This window comes from Malaclemys terrapin, chromosome 13, assembly GCF_027887155.1.
Source record: "Malaclemys terrapin pileata isolate rMalTer1 chromosome 13, rMalTer1.hap1, whole genome shotgun sequence".
Classification (NCBI taxonomy): Eukaryota; Metazoa; Chordata; order Testudines; family Emydidae; genus Malaclemys; species Malaclemys terrapin.
The window spans coordinates 3863548-3883751 of NC_071517.1; the positions used below are offsets into that span (position 1 = coordinate 3863548).

Genomic DNA, 20204 nt, shown 5'->3' on the forward strand with positions numbered 1-20204 from the left:
TGGGCTAAAATCTGATGAAGTGGGTTTTAGCTTATGCCCAAATAAATGTGTTAGTCTCTAATGGAAATAAGGTTTTTATGTGTGCTGGGAATCAAATACTGGCCTGTGGTGTCCATGTTCCAGACCCTGCGTTGCAAGTTAATGTCAGTGCTTAGGTACCTGGGTGATAGGAGCCGTGGGTAGATCTGAGAACTAGTAGGTGAAATTGACTCATCTGGTTTCAATCACTAACTGGTCACTTTTGGCATTTCAATCTGCATTAATGGTAGAAACACAGGAGAATGGTTTGGCCATTCGTTTTAATAACACAAGGTGTTGATTGTTAACACCCCAGGCTTGTGTTACTATGTTTAGTTCAACCTGATGGGGTCTCTTTAAAGCATCCCTGAATGTGCTTTGTGGTGAAAACAGGTGACACAGATGAGAAGACATTCATATTTTAGTGTGCTGTGCAGAGGCCTCTGTCTCTGGCATTCCCTGTCGTCACTAAGAACTGGTATGTGGATGGGATCCAGTCCTCCCCCTCCCCTCCCGCTGCTCCCCTCTGGGAAGGGTTATTACGGACGTGTTAATCCTCAGAAGGATGAGCCTAGCAAGTAAGTGTGCGCGCGTCAATTGTTTTCCTGCCTCACGGCTGGCTGGGTGAAAACTGATGGCTTTGCACCGCTCACGCTTAATCTCCTTCTCCTTTCTTCGTTGTACTTCAGTGACGGCTCTGTGCGGAAGTTGGCTCGACTCTCATCGGTCAGTCTGAGTGGTCGTGTCACACTTTTCACGTTGCCAAGTACGATGGCAAAAGCGACGGTGAATAGGCTGGAGCGTTTGTGGCTGGCGTGAACGGAAGCCTGCTAGGTGTGCGCCCTGGCAAGCCGCTGTGAGCACTGTTTCAGGGCCGGTGCTATCCAGAAAGCTGGAGGCAGCTGGGAGTTTGGACAGTAGCTAAGCGCTATTAGCAGAGGAGTGTATTAGCGGAACAGTGCGGGCGCTGTCTGTACAATGTGCACGCGCCCATTTATTTAACGTCTGGTGTGTCGTGAATCTGCTCACCAGTCTTAAGTGAGCAGAGGTCAGCACGGTGAATCCATGAAGGGGGTTTGCTCTTTTCCTCCCGCTAGAGGAGGGTTATTTAGTAACCTGGAGGGAAGTTTTTTGAGTGTGGGTTGTTGGAGCGAGGTGATTGGAGGGAGTTGGGGTTATTTGTGGGTGAGAGGCAGCGTGCTGGGAGTCTAACGAAACCCTTGGTGTTGAAGCAGAGGCAGTGCTGTCCAGTGGGCAGGGTACCTGATTGGGCATTAAGAGACCTGGCTTCTGTTCCCACCTCTGCACTGAGCTGTTGTGAGAATTAAAGCTGGTCACCCTCTGCCTCAGTCCCCCCCCCACCTTTGTCCTGTCTCTTTATTGCGTGTATGTACAGCACCCAGCGCATTAGGGTCCTGATCTCGATTGGGGGTAATCCCATAACCTGTATGAATTGGTTCTGTTCTCTGCCCCTTAGGTCATGTTAGCTGCTTCTTACTGGTCCCTGCTGGCCCCTGCCATTGAATTGGCTGAAGATTCTGGGGATTTCGGGGCTTTTGCATTCTTCCCGGTAGCTGTTGGCTTCACCCTGGGAGCAGCTTTTGTCTACTTGGCCGACCTCCTCCTCCCGTTGCTGGTAAGTAGCAGTCTGACTGTCTGCTGTCAGTGGCCTCGGGCTAGTCTCCCACCCTGTTTGCGTCCGGGACTGTGGGCCGCTGGAAGCCCGTTTCTAGCTGACTTGCACGTTACCGGATGCACGAGGGGGGTTACGTGTTGCTCTTGAACGCCTGCCTTTCACACGGCAGAGTAAAGTCTGGTCTCTGAGCGGGCAGCGCAGTGTATGTGCTGTCACCACCGCTGATTCCCCCCTCTTGCAGATTCCCTAGGTAGCAAATAGAGGTCTGCTGACCTAAATCGTGTGCTGTCTTAGGGGAGTGGCTCATAGACTCGTAGAAAGGTAGGGCTGGAAGGGACCTGGAGAAGTCACTAAGTCCGCCCTCTGTGCTGTGGCAGGACCAAGTAAACCTAGACCGTCCCTGTCAGGTGTTTGTCCAACCTGTTCTTAGACCCTCCAATGGCGGGGATTCCACAGCCTCCCTGGGGAAGGTTAGAAAGTTAGAAACTCCCTTATAATTGGAAGCTTTATCCTAATCTCTAGCCTAGCTCTCCCTGGCTGCAGATGAAGCCCATTACTGCTTGTGTGACCTTCAGTGGACACGGAGAACAATTGATCAGAGCCCTCTTTATAGCAGCCTTTCATATCTCTGAGAACTGTCAGGTCCCCTCCCCCTCCGTCTCCTTTTTGCAAGACTAAACAGGCCCCGTTTTTCTTACCCTTTCCTCCCGGCTGAGGTTTTCTAAATGTTTTACCGTTTTTGTTGCTGTCCTCTGGACTCTCGCCAGTTTGTCGACATCTTTGCCCAGACCTGGGTTCAGCACTGCCGCCGAGGCCTCCCCAGCACCCAGTAGAGTGGGACAGTTCCCTCCCACGTCGAACGTGCGGTGCTCCTGGATGGCCCTGTCCGGCAGCAGTGGGGATGTAAGTGCAGCTGGCTGCACTGGCCGTTGGCTTGGTTTAGGGTTGGGGCTTACCTCAGACTGTTCCCCATGGTATTTGGGGATCCCCATGATAGATTTTGCATGGCTTCAGGGTTTTGCTATGAAAGCTGCGCTCAGCTTGGTGAAGTGTCGCCAACCCCCACCGTTCAAAAATCCTGAAGCAACCCTCAAAAGAATCATGAGATTTTTTTAAAAATCCCCCCCCCTTGCATCCTGCTTTCTGAGCCTTTAGGGTATGTTTGAGTCATACTTTCAAGCTTTTTCTCTGCAATCATGAGGCTAGGAACTTGTTTATTTAAAAAAAAAAAAAAAAAAAGTGATATTTTCGTTTTGTAACATGACTCCAGGAGCTGGAGCTTTAAAACACTGACTACTGGGAGATTCGTGAGAGGTGGAAAGGCTGCCCTGGTTAAACCTTCCTTCAGCTGGTGCAAGTGAAAAGGATAAACTGAAGTAACCTGTAGGGCCTGGTGATAAAAACACTGATTTCCTTGGCTTTACTAGCTGTCTAGAAGAGCTCTTCAAAAGGTCTGAGGTGGCTGTTTGTTCGATAGTAGTGCCAGGCAACAAAGCATCAGGAGTGTTGATGTTACTCTGTGTTTTGGCTAATGAAGTTAAATGGATTTTTTTCTTAACCCTCATATCAGTTTCCATTCTGGCAGAAGCCAGATACTAATCAGTTTCTGTGGGAGATTTAATGACTACATTTCCCTGGGTTTCTCTAAGTCAGTGTCTGTGCTGAACATGGCTTTAGGCCACACACATGAAAAGTGTCGGCTCTTTCCTTTTTTGTTTTGTTTTTGTTTTGTTTTGTTTCTTCAGCTGGCAGTGGTTTCCAAACAGTCCAGGTGAGACCTTTGTTTCAATCCTGAGATGTAATTTGCAGCATTGGCAACACCAATCGTTCAAAAATCATGACTCAGTCTCCCCAAAAACCATGAGGTTAACTTAAAAAATGAGAGTGCTTGTCTTTTTTGTCTGCTGGCAAAGGAACATTTAGGGCAGGGTTTCTCAAACTGGGGCCGCCGCTTGTGTAGGGAAAGCCCCTGGTGGGCCAGGACGGTTTGTGTACCTGCCTGTCTGTAGGTCCGGCTGATCGCGGCTCCCACTGGCCGCGGTTCGTTGCTCCAGGCCAATGGGAGCTGTTGGAAGCGGCGCAGGCCGGGGGACTTACTGGCCGCCGCTTCCAGCAGCCCCCATTGGCCTGCATTCCATGAGCCCCTCTATGGTAACATGGGAGTTCTTTAAACTTCCATTTGTTGCTTAGTTCCTCTCAGAATTTGGAAGATGAAAGTCACCAGATTGTCGTGTATTTGAGTGGAAGGAGCATTGTCCTGTGGTGTAAATGACATTGGGTTAGGCATGTCCTGATATCAGGGGCATGTAAAGCAACCCAGCCCAAGATCCAGCTCTGTCACGCAACCAAATGAATGCAATCAGCTCTCTATTGTGTGAAGGTTATCGTCCTCAAACACCCCTTTGTTTCGCTTAGGCCCAAGTTTAAAAACAAAAGTATCTTGCCTGTATTGGTGTTTGCAATAATTGCCTGTCATTATAAGGGACCGAAGGGATGTATTTGATCAGCTGCCCCAACAGAGAAAGTAAACAGTTCCGCCACGCAACCCGCTTCTAACCAATGTCTCTAACGTTTTTCTCTGCCTATTGGGAAGAAGCCTACGTCGCCTGTGTCTGCAGGATGGGGTGGGAGGAGGCGGGTACGGGAGTGCATGGGAAATGGTGGGCTAGGAAAGAGAGGGCAGGAGGCGTGGACAGAGCAAAGTGATCAGGTTAGAGATGTTCCCTGATTGCTGCTGGGTTAATCCATCTGGCGCTGTCGATCTCTCACTTCCAAGCCAAGTTTTGGTCCTCAAAAAGGAAAAAATCCTCCCCATTATTCCATGCTGCTGTTTAAGAGGGTCCCCTTTCTAGAGAGGTTTTGATTTGAACCCAGTTAAAAATAACATCAGGAGCTGAACTGACTTTTGGCTTCCACTCCATGCATTCGATGAAGTGGGTTCTAGCCCACGAAAGCTGATGCCCAAATAAATTTGTTAGTCTCTAAAGTGCCGCAAGGACTCCTCGTTGTTTTTCCTGATACAGGCTACCACAGCTACGACTCTGAAACCTGAGTTTTGGCTTGTAGTTGATGCCTTATCGATGTCTACTTAAATCAGAGGAGCGGGTGGGTCCTTCCACGCTCTTCCCTTAGAGAGGGGAATACAAAGGGATGTTAATACACATCGTCATTATGAAAGAAGATGGTGATGGATAAGGAATTCGTGGGGTTTTTTAGTGGACTGTTCTTTATGTAAAGACGACTTTGCTTTGATGTGCTTGATGTCTCTCCCTAGCTGCTTTGGAGTGTAGCAACTCTTCCCCCTTTCCAGGCAGTTCACAGAGGACTGGTACGGTTACTAAAGATACCTAAGGAAGTGTTTGTGTTCCCCAGTGGAGCCCGGTGGGACAAACTGGCTAATGGGGCTGAACAGTTTGTCATTAGGTTCTTCATAAAGGGCAGGATCTAATCCAGTAGATTTTTAATTTGGAAGACTTAAACCATCTGTTCTTTCATTAGTTGGGTTCACTGAGGGTGAGACTCTGGTTTGGGTGCGTATAGGTGATAACCCGCCTGGAGGTGAACTGGACAATGGGATGCTGTCGGGAGGAGCTCCAGAGATGAGCCAGGTGTGCTCAATGTAAGCCAGGAGGAGCTATGCTGCAATTGCATATAGAGACCTCGACATTTCAAAATGACTATTGGATGGAACTTGACAAGCATGTCTCCATCTGCTGCAGTGGTGCAAACTGCGGCGTGTCGGTGCGGGTAGGCGCCTGCCCAGTTAAACAAGGCCACGTTCTAGTTCCCTGTAGGATGTTCTGCTAGTTCTGAGCAAATAATGTCTGTTTTTATACTTCCCTTCCACCAGCTTTGGTGACCCTTAAACAGGCTCCTCATTTGAGGCCCAGCAGATTCCAAGGGCCGAGTTGTCTTTGTTTTAGGTTTGGACTTTTCATTTAATTAAAACAAAACAAACAAACAAACAAAAAACATGATCCTGAATTCTATCCTGAGGATTCTAGGTCTCCCCACCACATTCCCCCAGGCAGACGACTCTTTTCAGAACATCTTGGGTGCTGAAAAATCGTTTAAGGAATATGCTACTGTATTGTTTGTTTGTTTATGGAGATATCCCATCTCCTAGACCTGGAAGGGACCTTGAAAGGTCATCGAGTCCAGCCCCCTGCCTTCACTAGCAGGACCAAGTACTGATTTTGCCCCAGATCCCTACGTGGCCCCCTCAAGGACTGAACTCACAACCCTGGGTTTAGCAGGCCAATGCTCAAACCACTGAGCTATCCCCCCCGCATATAATGCAGGAGAGCCTCCAGAACTTGCGGTAATGCCACTCAGAATTATTATTAAACCCACCCATGAGATGGTCTTTCAGCCCTGCCTGCTCAGTTCTGTCTTTTATCGGGAAGGGGGCAAAGCAGAATGAGTTGCTTCTTTCTCACCCCCTTTTCAGTCACATTTCTGTGGTTTTTCTTTTCCCTTCTCTCCCCCCTCCCCCTTTTTCTCTGCTCTTTGCTCCCATCTTAACTCTCAGTATCTCACGGCCCATGAACGATTAATACAGGAACCCTACAACATTCTAAGACTAGCTTCTTTAGCATAAACGGCATTAATATAATCACCACTTCGGGCTTCTTTTGCCAAGAGGCATGGAGTGGGTTAGTGGTGAGAGCACAGAACTGGGGAATAGAACACCAGGGTTCTGTTCTTGGCTGCGGCTTTTTGTGAGAGTTCACGCATGTTGTTTCACAGCTCTGTGCCTCAGTTTCCCCAGCTGTTAACTGGAGATACTACCACTCACCTCCCAAGGTAAGGTAAGCACTCAGACCTTGTTAGGTGGATGGCACCGTTTAGGTTGCTTTTAAACGTGGCTACCCCAGTGGTATTTATGTTCATATTTAGGCATTTTGAAAACCTTCGCAATTTTTTTTTAAAGGAGTTGGGTACCAGAAGCTGCTATGGAAATCAATGGGAGCTCTGGGTGATGAAAATCCAGCAGTTTTTATTTATCTGACTAAAGTTAGGCACCTAGATTTGTTAACTTGGCTCCTGCGTTGCTAATAACGTACAGATATAGCTTCTGACAGCCGAGGGCCAAAGACGCAGAAGCCCAGGGTTGTGTAGAACAGCGGTAAGTTTGGAGCTCGACTGGACTCCTTTCTTGGTGGCACTCTGAACTGTCCGCTTCTGCAAGGGAAAAGGAGTGTCTCCCTCTCTGCCGCTAACTTCCATGCTCTGCTTTGCTAAGTACCATCGAAAGGGTTCCGAGAGCATTATTCTTGTTTTAGGGTGTGTCTGCATGATGAGCGAGGGGTGTGATTCCCAGCTCGCATAGACGTGCTCGTGCAAGTGTAAATAGTAGTGTCGCACGGGCAGCGGCTGTGCTGAGTCCAAACCCGCGTGAACCCCGTGGGTTTGCAATTGCTACCTGTGCTACTGTAGCTACGTTCCTTAAGCTAGCGTGAGTATATCTGCCTGAGCTAGGAATTAATTATACTCCTCGCTCGCAGGATTGTGTGGTATAGAGAGAAGAAACTTTCCCCAGGGCTGTTCTAATTCTCCATCATGTGGAACCAGAAACAGTGTCAAGACGTGGGTTTATTATTGGGACTAGGAAGGAGATCAGGGAACGTGAGCCTTCTCCCTCGCATCTGGTACTCTATTGCACACCATCCTGGCAGGGACTCTTGCTATAATGCGCTTGGGTTGGTTTTTTTTTTTTAGCAAAGGCTGCCAGTATTTGACGGACAGTGTAGTGTACGTTGGCATGCTGCCTGCGAGGAGGAGATTTATCTAGCTCAGAGCATCTTTCTTCCTTGTTTTTTCAAAGCGCCTGTGTTTAGCGTAGCAATCAGAAGAAAACCCCTCTTTTTCCCTTCTCCTGCTCCCTTAAGAGCATCGGTTGGGCTGCAGAGACAGAACCACGGTGTGGTGGAAACTGGAGCATTTGTCTGAAAGGTTTGTCAGCCCTTGCCTCTGCAAAGGGCGGAGGAGGGGGAATATTAAAGCTGTTTGCTAACGTTGTTTGACTAGCTGCCAGATTGCTCCCTCTCCTGGTTTGAAGGAGGTGTATACAGAGACAGTGTTGTCGAGTGGATAGGGTACTGCCCTGGGACTCAAAACCTGGGTTCTGTTCCCGATTCGGCTGGCTGACCCTGGGCACGTCACCTTTCCCTGACGGTTTTTCTTCCCGACCCTTTGTCCTGTCTGTGTAGACAGTGAGCCGTTTGGGGCAGGGCTGTGTCTTAATATGAATGTATGCAGAGCGGGTCCCTGATTTTAGCTGGGACTTCTAGGCACTGCTGCAAAACAAATATTTGTGTTCTGGCTGAATGGATCGTCCCCATAGTCGCTCTTTTGCCTTTTTACCTGAATGGACAAGACGTCCCCCCGCCAGCCGTGCAGGTGGCAGATTCAAGGAGGTGGGTGTAACCTCTGGCCAAGTAGCAAAAGTGCAAATGGTTGAGGACAAAGCCACTGCCTGCCGCAAATGTTCTGGACGAGTGCATCTGGCAGGCTGTAATAGACAGGCATAAGCTGCCTTCGGCAGTACTGCAGTGGTTTGTAATTCTACATAAATACCGAACGGTGATTTAGTGATGTTTTGTTATTCGAGCGTAACACTCGATGGAGGTAACGAAACAATGGGTGCCTGCCGAAGTGGTCTTGATTCTGATCTGGGTGTGACTGACCGCAAAATCCGGCTCTGTGAGAGTTGTATTTAAACTACCGATTGATCACCCGCGATCCTGACTTCTCAGAATTGCTCTTTCCACTGTAAATCTAACACTGTTCTTGAGTTTAAGGGCAGGTCTTCACTGGCAACGTTCAGGCGCTGCCTCGGCCGTTCTTTAACGTGGCTTGTGTAGTCGGGGCAGAGCGCTGGGAGAGAGCTCTCCCACCTCCACGAGGGGCGTAGCTCCCAGCGCTGGGGCACTGTCTACACTGGCACTTTGCAGCGCTGAAACTCGCAGCGCTCAGCGGGGTGTTTTTTCACCCCCACCCCGAGTGAGAAAGTTGCAGCGCTGTCAAGTGCCAGTGTAGACGAGCCCTTAGTTGGGCGCTTTGTCCTTGTTCTCTGGGAACAATCGGTACTCAATTGGGACTCAAACCCATGGTGGTGCTGGATGTAGTCACAGAGCCACCATGCCAGTGGGCTGACTTAGGGTTGCCAACTTTCGAATCGCACAAAACTGAACACTCTTTCCCCACCCCTTCCCCAAGGCACCTCCGTCACTCACGCTCACCCATTTTCAATGGGTTGGGGCAGGGGGTTGGGATGCGGGGAGCGGGGTATGGGCTCCGGCTGGGTGGCGCTTACCTCACGCGGCTTCCAGTCGGCTCTGTGTTGCTCCCAGAAGCGGCCGCCATGTCCAGCTCCTAGGCGCGCTGCTTGTCCCCGGAGGCGCCTCCCCTGCAGCTCCCATTGGCCGCAGTTTCCGGCCAATGGGAGCTGCAGAGGCAGCGCTTGGGGTGGCGGCAGCGCGTGGAGCTTCCCTGATTGCACTTGCGCCTCGGGGCCGCAGGGACATGCTGGTTGCTTCCGGGAGCTGTGTGGAGTCAGGGCAGGCAGGGAGCCTACCTTAGCCCTGCTGTGCTGCCGACCGGACTCTTAACAGCCCGCTCAGTGGTGCTGACCGGAGCCGCCCAGGTCCCTTTTTGACTGGGTGTTCCGGTCAAAAACCAGACCTCTGGCAACCCTAGGATGACTGTTTCCCAAGTTGTGCCATAAAGGGGGACATTCATAGATTTTCAAGCCACGAGGGACCCTTCCGATCCTTTAGCCTGTCCCCCTGCAAAACGCAGTCATCGAGGAACTTCTGCAGAACTCCTGTTTGAAGTAAAGTAGAGCTTTTAGCTTGACATCCAGCCCTGACGTTTGAAGACTCCAAGAGAGGAAGCCTCTAGCACATTCCTAGATAGATTGGTCCAGTGGCTAATACCCTAATAGTTTCTGCCTTATTTCTAGTTTGAATTTATCCAGCTCTTGAATCGCATGATGCCTCTTTGTGCTAGATTAAAGAACTGCCCACGATCAGAAATCTCTTCCCCATGTAGGTACTGGTAGGCCGTGATCAACCCCCCTCTTAACCGTCTCTTGTCCTGGCAGGCAACTCCGAGAGTGAGGAGGCCTTTCTGAGTAGGTCATGCTTTATGGGTCGGCCTAAGCCTGCTGTGCAGAGTACAGACACCGCATGCCCGGCTAGCACGTGTAGCACCAGTGCAGACGGTGAGGGTTAGGGTTAGGAGAACCCTGCACATCTGAACCCCCAGGCTAGATACGCTGCATGGCTCTCTACGCACCGAGGCAATGCTTCCCGTGCCAACGCTGCTGTTTTTAACAGTGTGTAGTGTCTGCTACCGGAGCCTTTCCCCTCTGCCGGAGCCTTTCGCTGCAGTATGTTGCTACACATGTAGTGCCTTAACTCTACATGCTCCCATAAGTGCGGATGTAGGCTAAATACATATGAAACCTGCATTACCAGTCTGGTTTAGAGAGCCCCTCGGTCTCTAGCCTGCCCGCCCTCCCCTCCTTCCAGGCTTCTTGCTCTGAATGCTACTGGTATGGAATTTGGAGCCCGCTCTCCCCGCTGCGCTTGCCAAGATAGGGAGAAAGCAGATCTGTTTTAACAAGAGGCTGAGTACTGTGAAAGGAGCCTGATAGTTTGTGTGTCTCCTTGCTTGTCCCCCACGACTACATGGATAGTGTGTGCCCACGTGTATGTCACCTATTAATTATATTATTCTTCACCACCCCCCTGACTGTGTGACACTCGCTTTGCTGGATGATTATTGCACTGATCAGGATAATGAGGTTTAATGTGTGTTACTCGCCTGCCACTGGATTTCACTTGGCTGGGTGATTAATCTTCCGTCCACATGTTAAAATGCAGCACATCTCCAACTCCCTGGAAGGGGATGCCCCAGCAGTGGCCATGGCTGGCGTTGTTGCATTGCCAGTGCATAGTGTGATGTGTCCGTGTCCAAGTCCCTGCCGTGCTTTGCCGTGTTCCTCTCAAGCTGCTAATTGCTTCAATCCATTTGGCATCAACAGATGCCATTGTGCAGGAGTTACTGCTGTTGTGATGCTCCTGGACTGAAACTTCCTCTAAATAATTAGTGTGGGCCATTCAGAAAACTTTGGGGGGGGGAATGCACGGGACCTGAAGGGACAACCAGCAGTTAATTTCCAATCCTGCATGAGAGCTGATGTGCCATAACTCAGTTATAACTAGGAGTCTGTCGGTATTTCCAGTATAAAGGCTGATATCAGTGGAGGAAGCGTATCTAGAGAAGCAGATTGAATCCCACCTGACTGAACCTTTATCAGCTAAGACACAGGATTTTTTCCCTCAGCGTACAGTGTAGATCAGTAAAGCCATGTTGAAGGCTGGGATCATCCCTCGCTATTTCTTTGAAATGCCTTCTGTAAAACTTGTATTAGCTGTAGATCAACCTGGAGTGTGTATTCTGCAGGCACAGAAATTTGCCTGTATTTTGCTTTATGGAAATATTGATACGATTGATTTAATTTGTAGTGTCTTGCAGGGCTTCAACTGTTCTGTAGGCGTGAGCAGTTCTTGGGTACTCCTGGAATCTCCCAGGTGGTGAATTGAATACATATTTTAATTAGCAGGCTCAAGTGCTACAGGTTGAACGAGCAAGGTATGGACTATTCAAGAGCGGACAGTTTATTTGTGCTGTAGCATGAAGCAGGGGTCTCGTTTAATCCCGGTGGAGACTTTGGCCTAGGAAATTAGGGTGCTGTAACCATGTCACTCAGAGGTGTGAAAAATCCGCACCCCTGAGCGATACAGTTAAACCGAGCTAACCTTGGTGTAGACAGCACTAGGTCCACTGAAGAGGAATTTCACCCTCCTAGCTACTGCCTCGGAGTGTCGAGCAACTGATCTGGGATGATATGGCAAAAAACCAGAAATGCACAAATGTTTGACACTTGAAACAAAGTCATGTAGAACGTTGTATTTTGGCTCTTATTTTAGCAAACAAGTTTCGGGGCAGGGTCGTTCATGGAAATTGCAACGTTTTAAGCAACTGTTGCAGAAACAAATTCATAACTTTCAGGGTGAATTCTCATGTTAAGGACACCTGTTGTGGCTAGACCACTGTGCAGCCAATTTGAGGGTAGACACGTACCGTGCGGATCTGTGTACTGTTGCTTTGAATCTCTCTCTGGAAGCCACATGGGAGGTGAGGTGGGCAAGTTCAAGGTAGAAGCTCTACTGTGAAGCAGAGGGGGGAGAGTGAGGAACTTTGGGGCCTGTACTGTGTTCTTTTTTTTTTTTTTTTTTTTTTTTTTTTCCTAGCAAAATTCCTTGTCCAGAGTTACCTTTTGTGGTGTAGACAAGGCCTGTGTCTACGCTGGCAGAGTTACATCAGAGAGCGCTGAAGGGAAGCCGTTGTTGTGTGTTCACACTGTCAGCGGCCTGCACAATAGTGTGTTCACGTGTGCGGCACTCCAGCGGTATTCGGAGCGGTGCGCTCTGGGCAGCTATCCCACAGAGGAGCACCTCCTCTTCTGCCGCTAAGAGCGGTGGGAAGGTGGAGGGGGTTGCGGGGCATCCTGGGTTCTGTCCCAGTGCCCCGTGATGCATTGCTTCGCATTGGTGGTCCATGACGTTTAAGAACTGCTTCGTTCTGGCGCGCCGCGTTCTCCTTTTGGTCCCTCGTCTCGCTGTCCCGCCACTCCTTCAGGTCTTGTTTTTCGGCCATGGAGGGCATCATGACATCATGCAGAAAGTCCTCTTTAGTTCTTGGTGGCCGCTTTCTAATTCTGCGCAGCCGTTCAGCCGGCGATAACAAAGAGGGAGGCTGGGCTCCCAAGGTCATCTCTGTGAAGCCAAAATGCTACATTTTACAGAAGCAGTATTGTTTGCAACACACAGAAAACACTGATTTAAAACACAGCCACTGTTCACATACCTGTCACTAACTTGCTGACCCCAGGCAAGCACACGTGAGCCAAAAGACCCCCAAAATGGCGAGTAACTGCGGAGGCAGGGGAAATCAGTGTCCAGGGCCATACTGTACACTGGCCACATGGCCCTTGGGGAAAGCCAGCACTGTAAGGGGGGGGCCTTATAATCATTCCTGTCCCCACATTTTCCACAGGCTGTGTTCATTATGGAAGATACCTCGCTGCTGAGGGTGAGCAGGGAATCAAGGGGGGGGGCTTCCCCAAGATTGTGGCTTCTTCCGCCCTGGCCCTTATGCGGCTCCCCTGTGTGCAGCAATCGTCCCCCAGTGACGGCAGAGCGGCACGGGAAAGTTACCCTTAATGGGGCAAGAAACAACGTAGCTCTGCCGAAGAACCTGCGGCAGCGGATTGCCCCGTATCTCCGTGAGCGTTTCGTGGAGATCTCGGAGGCAGATTCCCATGAAGGGAGGGAGTCAATCAACAGCCTGTTCCGCCGCTCAGACTAGGCATGTGGTGGTACACGCATCATACAGACAGAAGCCTGCTTTCTGCAACCCTCCTGCCCCCAACAACTCGCTTCAGTGATTCCCCAAATCAAAGCCACTTACCAGGGGCCTCCTTTCCTGTTTGTGCTTCGCCAGGCTCCGACAGCTGTGACTGGCTAGTCTCCTCTGGGGTAGAGAGGAGCTCCTGACTGCGTGCATCTCTGACCTCCGAGTCGTCCTCTGCCTCTGCATCCCCCTCCCCCTCCACATCTTCGTCCAAGATTTCCTCCTCCTGGCTCGGTCCACTCTCGACTGGCCACCGAAGTATTCAGAGTGGCCTTTGCGGAGGAAGTGGGGTCGCCACCGAGTATCGCGTCCAGTTCTTTGTAGAACTGGCAGCTCATAGGCGCAGCACCGGAGCGGCGGTTTGCCTCCTGCGCCTTGTGGTAGGCATTCCACAGCTCCCTCACTTTGACCCTGCACTGCTGTGTGTCCCGGTCATGGCCCCTTTCTGTCATGCATCGTGAAATCTGTTCGTAGGTATCCTAATTCCTACGGCTGGAGCACAGCTGGCACTGGACAGCCTCCTCTCCCCAAATGCTGATGAGGTCCAGCAGGTCGGCATTGCTCCAAGCGGGGGGTCACCTGGAAGGATGCGCTGAGACCACTGCACGCGTCACCGAGCAAACAGGAAGGGGACTTTCAAAATTCCCAAGGAATTTACAGGGTGGGGCTGATGGTTGGTCACCTGAGGGCAGGGCAGTCGAGTTCAAACCGATGACCAGAGAGGTGAGAACAGGCATTGTGGGACACCTGACCTGAGGCCAATTGCAGCCTTGTAATCAACCAGGGTGTCTAGACTGGCACCGCAGCGCTGTAGCCCCAGCACAGAGAGCTGTACGCCTTTCATCAGGGTGGTTTTTTTTACGGTGCTGCAACTCCGCAGTTTCTGCGCACTCCATGGCTGGGCAGTGTGTACCCCTCGGGAGTTCCAGCGCTCAAAGCTGCTTTACTGCGCAGAAACTTGCCAGTGTAGACAAGGCGAGTTTTGTCAACAACAGGTATGCTGCTTTCATTAAAACATCTGTTGCATGTCCACACTAGCTCCTTGGGTCAGCAGAGTGCACCCACACTAGCAGCTCTTGCATCGACACAGAGAGCAGAGCACTGTGGGTAGCTATCCCATTATGCAACTGGCCGCAGGGTGCTTTGGGAAGGGTTTGCAATGCCTCCTGGGGCAGGTACAGCATCACATGATGCAGGTTTCTCAATCCCATCCTTCCAGGGGCATTCTGGTAGATTGTCAGCTACTTTTCAACTGAAGTGGGACAGTGGTAAGGGAGAGGAGAGTGGTATCTCTGTGACCAGGGAGACAGCAGGGCTGACCAAGGGAGCAGCACGCTCTGCTGTCAGACACTTCCTGGAGCTTTGAAAGGGGAGGGGCGCATGCCTGCAGGGCAGCAGAGATCCAAACAGCGAGCAGAACAGTCAAGGCAGGCATGGTGGGATGCTGGGGGAAGCCAGTTCTGTCGACATAATGTACAGCAGTGTCTACACTGACCCTTTGTCGCTTTAGCTTTGCCGCAAAAGGCTTTATGCCTCTTGTTGAGGCGGTTTTATTATGTCGGCAAAACAGCAGAGTTTTGCTGCCAAAAGTCGCTTTGTAGTGTGTACACCTCCGCAGTTTTGTCGGCCCGACAAAACTTTGTAGTGTAGACAAGGCCTTAGAAGAAAGCAACACTAATTCTCTACTGTTGTCACATGGCACAATATGATCTGTGTCCAGCCAGAGCCACTCAGACTTTGACTTTTGGATGCTCTGCTCACGCTCGAGAGACAAAGACTTGGTTGTGATTTCTCTGTGGCTCAGAAGGGCGTCTGTCTGTCAGCACTAGGCTTGGAACGTGGGAGCTCTTATATTCGGACCACTGGGCAGTCTGGCACCCGTGAGACACCAAGCTAACAAGGCAGTACGATCACTAACGCAGTGGGGCAGTTAGAGAGATCTAGTGAGAGAGTGATACGAAGTCTCCTGGAAGAGCAAATTCATCAAAAGGAATGGTCCCCCGGGAGATGCGTTGCTCGCTGGTTGCATATGCCCACATACACCCATGCTAAGATGCAGAGCTCTCTATAGCAAGTCTCCCGTGCGGATTCAATGGGCTAATTATTCTGCGATGCTGAAAAGATTCAATTGGGCTGAGTCCTCGCATTAGTTCATAATGGGGATAGAGGTTTCTCATATGCAATTTCTTAAGTCCTTTGAAGCATGCCCCTTAAAAGTTCCCTTTAATTTGTTGTGTTTAGCTCCTTCCAGGATGCACAGATCATTAGCTGCACATCCTCGCTGCGGGTGGCAGGCAAATCTTTATTCCAGCCATTAACCAATGGACATGCTTGCGTCTGTCTCTGTGCTTTTTGATTGAAGTTCTTCAGGACGGGACTGGAACCCCAGCCAGAGCGGCTTTGGAGACCTGATTCTGACATTTGCTAGGTTGCTGCAGGAGGTCTAACAGGCTGGCTTGTGTGTGCTGCTCACTGCTTTATCTTCCGGGACTGACAGAATAGGAGGGTTAGAGTGAGTGAGTGTCTCCGTGGACTGTTCCACATGGAGCAAATCTCCCTCTTTTGTGTGTTCAAAAAGCATAGCTCTGAGATGGAGCATTGCTCTTAGAGGATTAAATGAAGCAATATGGCACCACCCGAAACAGAGAGGGGCAGGTACTCTGGCTCAGGGATTTTATTTCTTCTTTGAAATCTGGGGGTGGGGAGAGGTGGTGCTGGATGCAAGTCTGGTATTATTGGGTTGGTCTGTTTTATAGGCAGTTTGTAAGATAAGGCCCCTGCCGAAGGGAGCGAATACTAAATCAGGTGGCAGCCAATAAAAATGACAGCGGACCGCGGCGGAAGGAAAATGAAAGCACAGAAGGGGAAGCCTTTCCATAGTTGCTGTCGTAGCACACAACCACCAGTAATTCGGGGACACCTGCCGACCAGGCATGTGGTAAGCAGGGAGGGAATGGTCACCCCTCCCCAGTAGTTAGAGCAGGGGACTGGGAGTTCTCTCCAGTGGCACCCCTTGATGTGTGACCCGCCCGGGCCAGAGTTTTCCTACTTGTAAAATGGGGACCGTTCCCACCTGTGTGAGAGGCTGGATGTTTGTGACGGGTTTTGAATGTGAGTTGCTAGAGAAATACCAAGCGTTCCATGGCGCTTTGCAACTAACCTACGCTCGCTAAGTAGTAATCAGCGTTGAAGTGCACTGGTAGGGTTACAGGGCTAACTGCACCTCTGGCTGGTCTCAGAGTGCACCCAGCTCGGGGGATAGGCCTCGTGCCCGTGCATGTCTGAGTTCCACCCTGAGACTGGGACCTGTCTACACTGCCCTGGACACCAGCTGCTGTTGCCCTGCAGGACACGCTAGGTTTCAGGCACATGCATTTCCTCCTCGTGGGAGCCTGTGCTCAGTGCTACCGCAACCAACTGTCTTTCCTCAAGCAAAGTCGGTTTCCTAGCACTTGGATCAGAGAGAGGATTTTCAAACACACAGTCCCTAGCCACCCACCATCTCGTCTCCTCCTTCCAGCCAGGACGCATCCTAAGGTCCGTCTGTCACTGCAGAGTTAACGTGGGTGGTGAGCTGCCCCAAGGCAAAGCCTGCATTGAGCGTGTCCACGCGACTGCGTCCGCACTGGTGCTGCACTATAAACCCTGTATATGCTGGAAACCCCATCAAGCCAGGGGCTCCGGCAGCACCCCTAGTTCCAGCACCTATGGTGTGGACAGGAGTCGGCTTAGAGCCAATGCCCCAGTGAGAGGTGGGGTTAACTCTTCCGTGAAGCCAAGCCCACCGACAGGGCCCCTAATGAGAAATACTTAAACTAAAACAGTCGTACAGAAAACACCCTCCCAATAATACCACCTAGCTCTGATAGAGCAGCTATCGCTAGAAATGAGAGACTTTACAAAGGCGGGCGCTATCATTATCCCCATTTTACAGATGGAGAAACTGAGGCACGGAGGTGAAGTGACTTGCCCAAGGTCACCCAGTGGCCCTGATCACTCAGGACCTCACAGCTCTCAATGGACCATATCCCCAACACAGGACAACATCCAGCAGTAATACGTTATTAAAGGGCACTCCCATCTTCATGGATCATGCCCTTTCTGCAGTGTGCTGTTAATTGGTTTCCTGAGGACTGAGTAACTCTGGGCCAAGCCAGGGGGAAGTGCGCCGACCACACCCCCTTTCTGCCATTACATCTAACGTAAAGCAGAGACCAGTTGTTAAACATGCATCGAGCTTGGCTCTGATGTTTTAAACAGCCTTCAGAAATATGATGGGGGGAGGTGAGGGGGAGGAAACTTGTCACATTCCTGTCATTGGCACCAGGAAAAGATCAAGATGCAATTTTTATATCACTAGACCTGATCAGAGAGAGATGAAACTGACTCCAGCATGTAGTGATATTTTGTTCACCTCCCCGCAACTGACACCAACTTTTCAAGGGTGTGCTGGAGTGGAGGTATTTTCGGGAGACAGCTTCACAACACCCAAGGGTAAAGTGGGAAAAGATTGAATCCCCCACCCCCAATTAATGTGAGTCAGAGCTCGCTCTCTGCATTCTTGATTTCCCCCTTGTTTCTCCCCCCGTCCCCCTACGCTGAGATCAATAAAAAGCAGCCCTTCCACTTTGTTCTTCATGGCTTCCCCGGGGCTCTTCCACAGGGCATGAAAGCACAGATTCTGCTCCGATTAACTGAATAGCGGAAACCTTTCTGGGGAGCTTAGCTGGGGAAACTGTCATCAGGAAATGCTGCAAAACCTTCCTCTTTGGAAAGACCTCGTGCCTCAAAAAGGAGACTCTCCGTTGAAACCACCTTATAGCCCAGTTGACCCTTGAAACAAATCAGCCACATTAGATTTACTTAATTTATATTTTTTAAAATAAACCCCCACCCCAAGCAGAGGTTTTAACCTGAAAGGAAAGACGCGCCAGGACCTCTCTATTGCTATTGATTTTATGTGGCAGGTGCTCAGACACCATGGTGCCGGGCAGCAGCGTAAAACTCTAATGTGGATAAATAAGAAAATTTCCACCAATGCGGTCTTTACGGTTTGACTTGCAGTACAATCATTAAAATACATACAACAAGCTCTGTAGCCAAGGGGTGCAAAGGGCCAGCACAGGCACCTAGATCTTCATTGGTCTTGGAAGGTGTTGTGCTGGTCCCTTCTGCAGAGAGGTAAATTTTTCCTATGGTGCATGCTCCAGACACAGGCTAACCAACGCCTCAGGCATGCTCCCTCAGAACGGCTACAACACACATTACCCAAAATTAAACTGCAAAATAATCACCTAAATCAATACGCCGAATCCACTGAAAGCCGTAAAGAAGTTAGTGGGAACCTGTTGATTTCAGTTTGGCCCCGGATTTAGTTTTCGTGGAAACCAGATGCCCATTGAAACGTTTCTACAACTTGGGGGTTTTCATTTCAAATTCCTATGAAACGTTGTATGGGTTTATTTTTTTTAAGACTTCCCCTTTGAAGCCCAAACATTGTATCCCTAAATCCCAACGTGAAATGGGCTAGAAACATAAATGAAATTGACTCTGATTTTTCCTTCTCAAACTTAAGAGAAATGCAAATAAATAAAAGGAGCCCAGAGACACTGTAGAGTTCTCTGCCTCTAGTAACGGATAGTGTTCTTAGTAATGCAGGTAAAGTAATACTTGCTGCCAGTGTGTGATTGTCGATAAGCTGGCTGCTCTTTTAATTAGTGTCTATAGGTTGCTATTATACAGCAAACACTTTGAAAGCCATTGCATCTGAAGTCCAAAGGTAAACAGAAGTGATACCCTGAATCCAATTCTGAGCTAAATCCCCTTCTCCAGCACTTTATGCTTATTTATATACACAGTGGCTAGACTGCCAGAAAATGAAAGCTATACGGGAATCCACAGCGTTGTTCTAGAAATGGTCATTGGAGGTTTATGGGTGGGAAGAAGTAAAAAGGGTTTATCCCCACAAACCTGCAGCCAGCGAACCCAAATTTAATTCCACTCCTTGCGGTCAGCTCAGTCCCCCTTGTCGCGGTAAGTGCGAGGTTTTTCCATTATTCCTTTCTATTTTGCTTTGCATTTGCAATCATGATAAAGGGCTTATTTCCCTGCAGCTCAGCCTGATTACTTCATTCCCCCCCCTCCTTCTTATCATAGGAGATTTTCTACTCTATAGCGCAGGCCTTTGCTGGCTGTGAAATTCAATTATTGTTGGGGGCTTGGCACAAAAATTGTAAAGGCGACGTTTGCCAAAGTGTTCTGGGTTGATTCGGTACTCCTAAGGCACCTAACCGAGGCTGAGTGGCCAGGCCATGAGGAAAATACCCTGTGTAAAGAATAATTTGGGGTAGGTATCAGATGTCGTCTTCTGATTTTCTTTTCCTTTCTCTGCGGGTGAGATTGGATATGAACAGAGTATCTTTTGCTGCTTAAGCTGTCACCCGGAGGTTTCCATGTCCCCAGTGGGTGCTGGAGTGGTGCTGCAGGCAGATAGGAGAGCACCTATACTCTGGGGTCTGCACTGGCTAGTCAGGGAGCTGGGTGGGGTGAAGCACCTCTGAAAATCAGGCTGGGGACGTTTCAAGTTGGGCACTCAGTATTAGTGGCACCTAACCGGTGGTGGGCTACCCATGGTAAGGACTCGACTCTCCGAAGGGGGCTGTTTGGTGCTGAGCTCTGTTTGAGATGATTTACAGGACTCACCAGGCTATTTCAAGTGGCAAGGTTCTGTTTATCCCCTGGCAAGCAGACGGGTTGAGCTTTTCTTTGATCCTGTGCTGCGTGCGAATTCACAAACAGGTGCCAGGCCCAAATTAACGCATCTGCCGTGAAACAGAAACCTGCCATTAAAATGAAAAAAGTGAGTAAGATTGCAAGCCCCGGGTGTTTGAACATGTCAACGAAAGGAAAATGGCTTTTATGTAGCTCACCAAAAATATATATATCTTAAAAAAGGCAGCACAATGACAACTCGTTATCAGAGTAAACTCTGAATCACTCAGCAGATTCATTTGACGAGCTGTCTACTTTGAAGACTTATTATAAAGATCTGCCATTCATGCAA

The 20204-nt window shown here is 49.8% G+C and overlaps 1 protein-coding gene across 3 annotated transcripts in view; it reads left to right on the forward strand.

Moving 5' to 3' along the window:
* SLC39A11 (solute carrier family 39 member 11) overlaps positions 1-20204 on the forward strand; it is a 255447-nt gene that overhangs the window by 22755 nt on the left and 212488 nt on the right. For all 3 annotated transcript variants that reach the window (XM_054047612.1, XM_054047615.1, XM_054047614.1), the window contains one exon: positions 1496-1654. In XM_054047612.1, coding sequence (XP_053903587.1) covers positions 1496-1654 — 159 coding nt within the window. The remainder of the gene's footprint in view (positions 1-1495; positions 1655-20204) is intronic.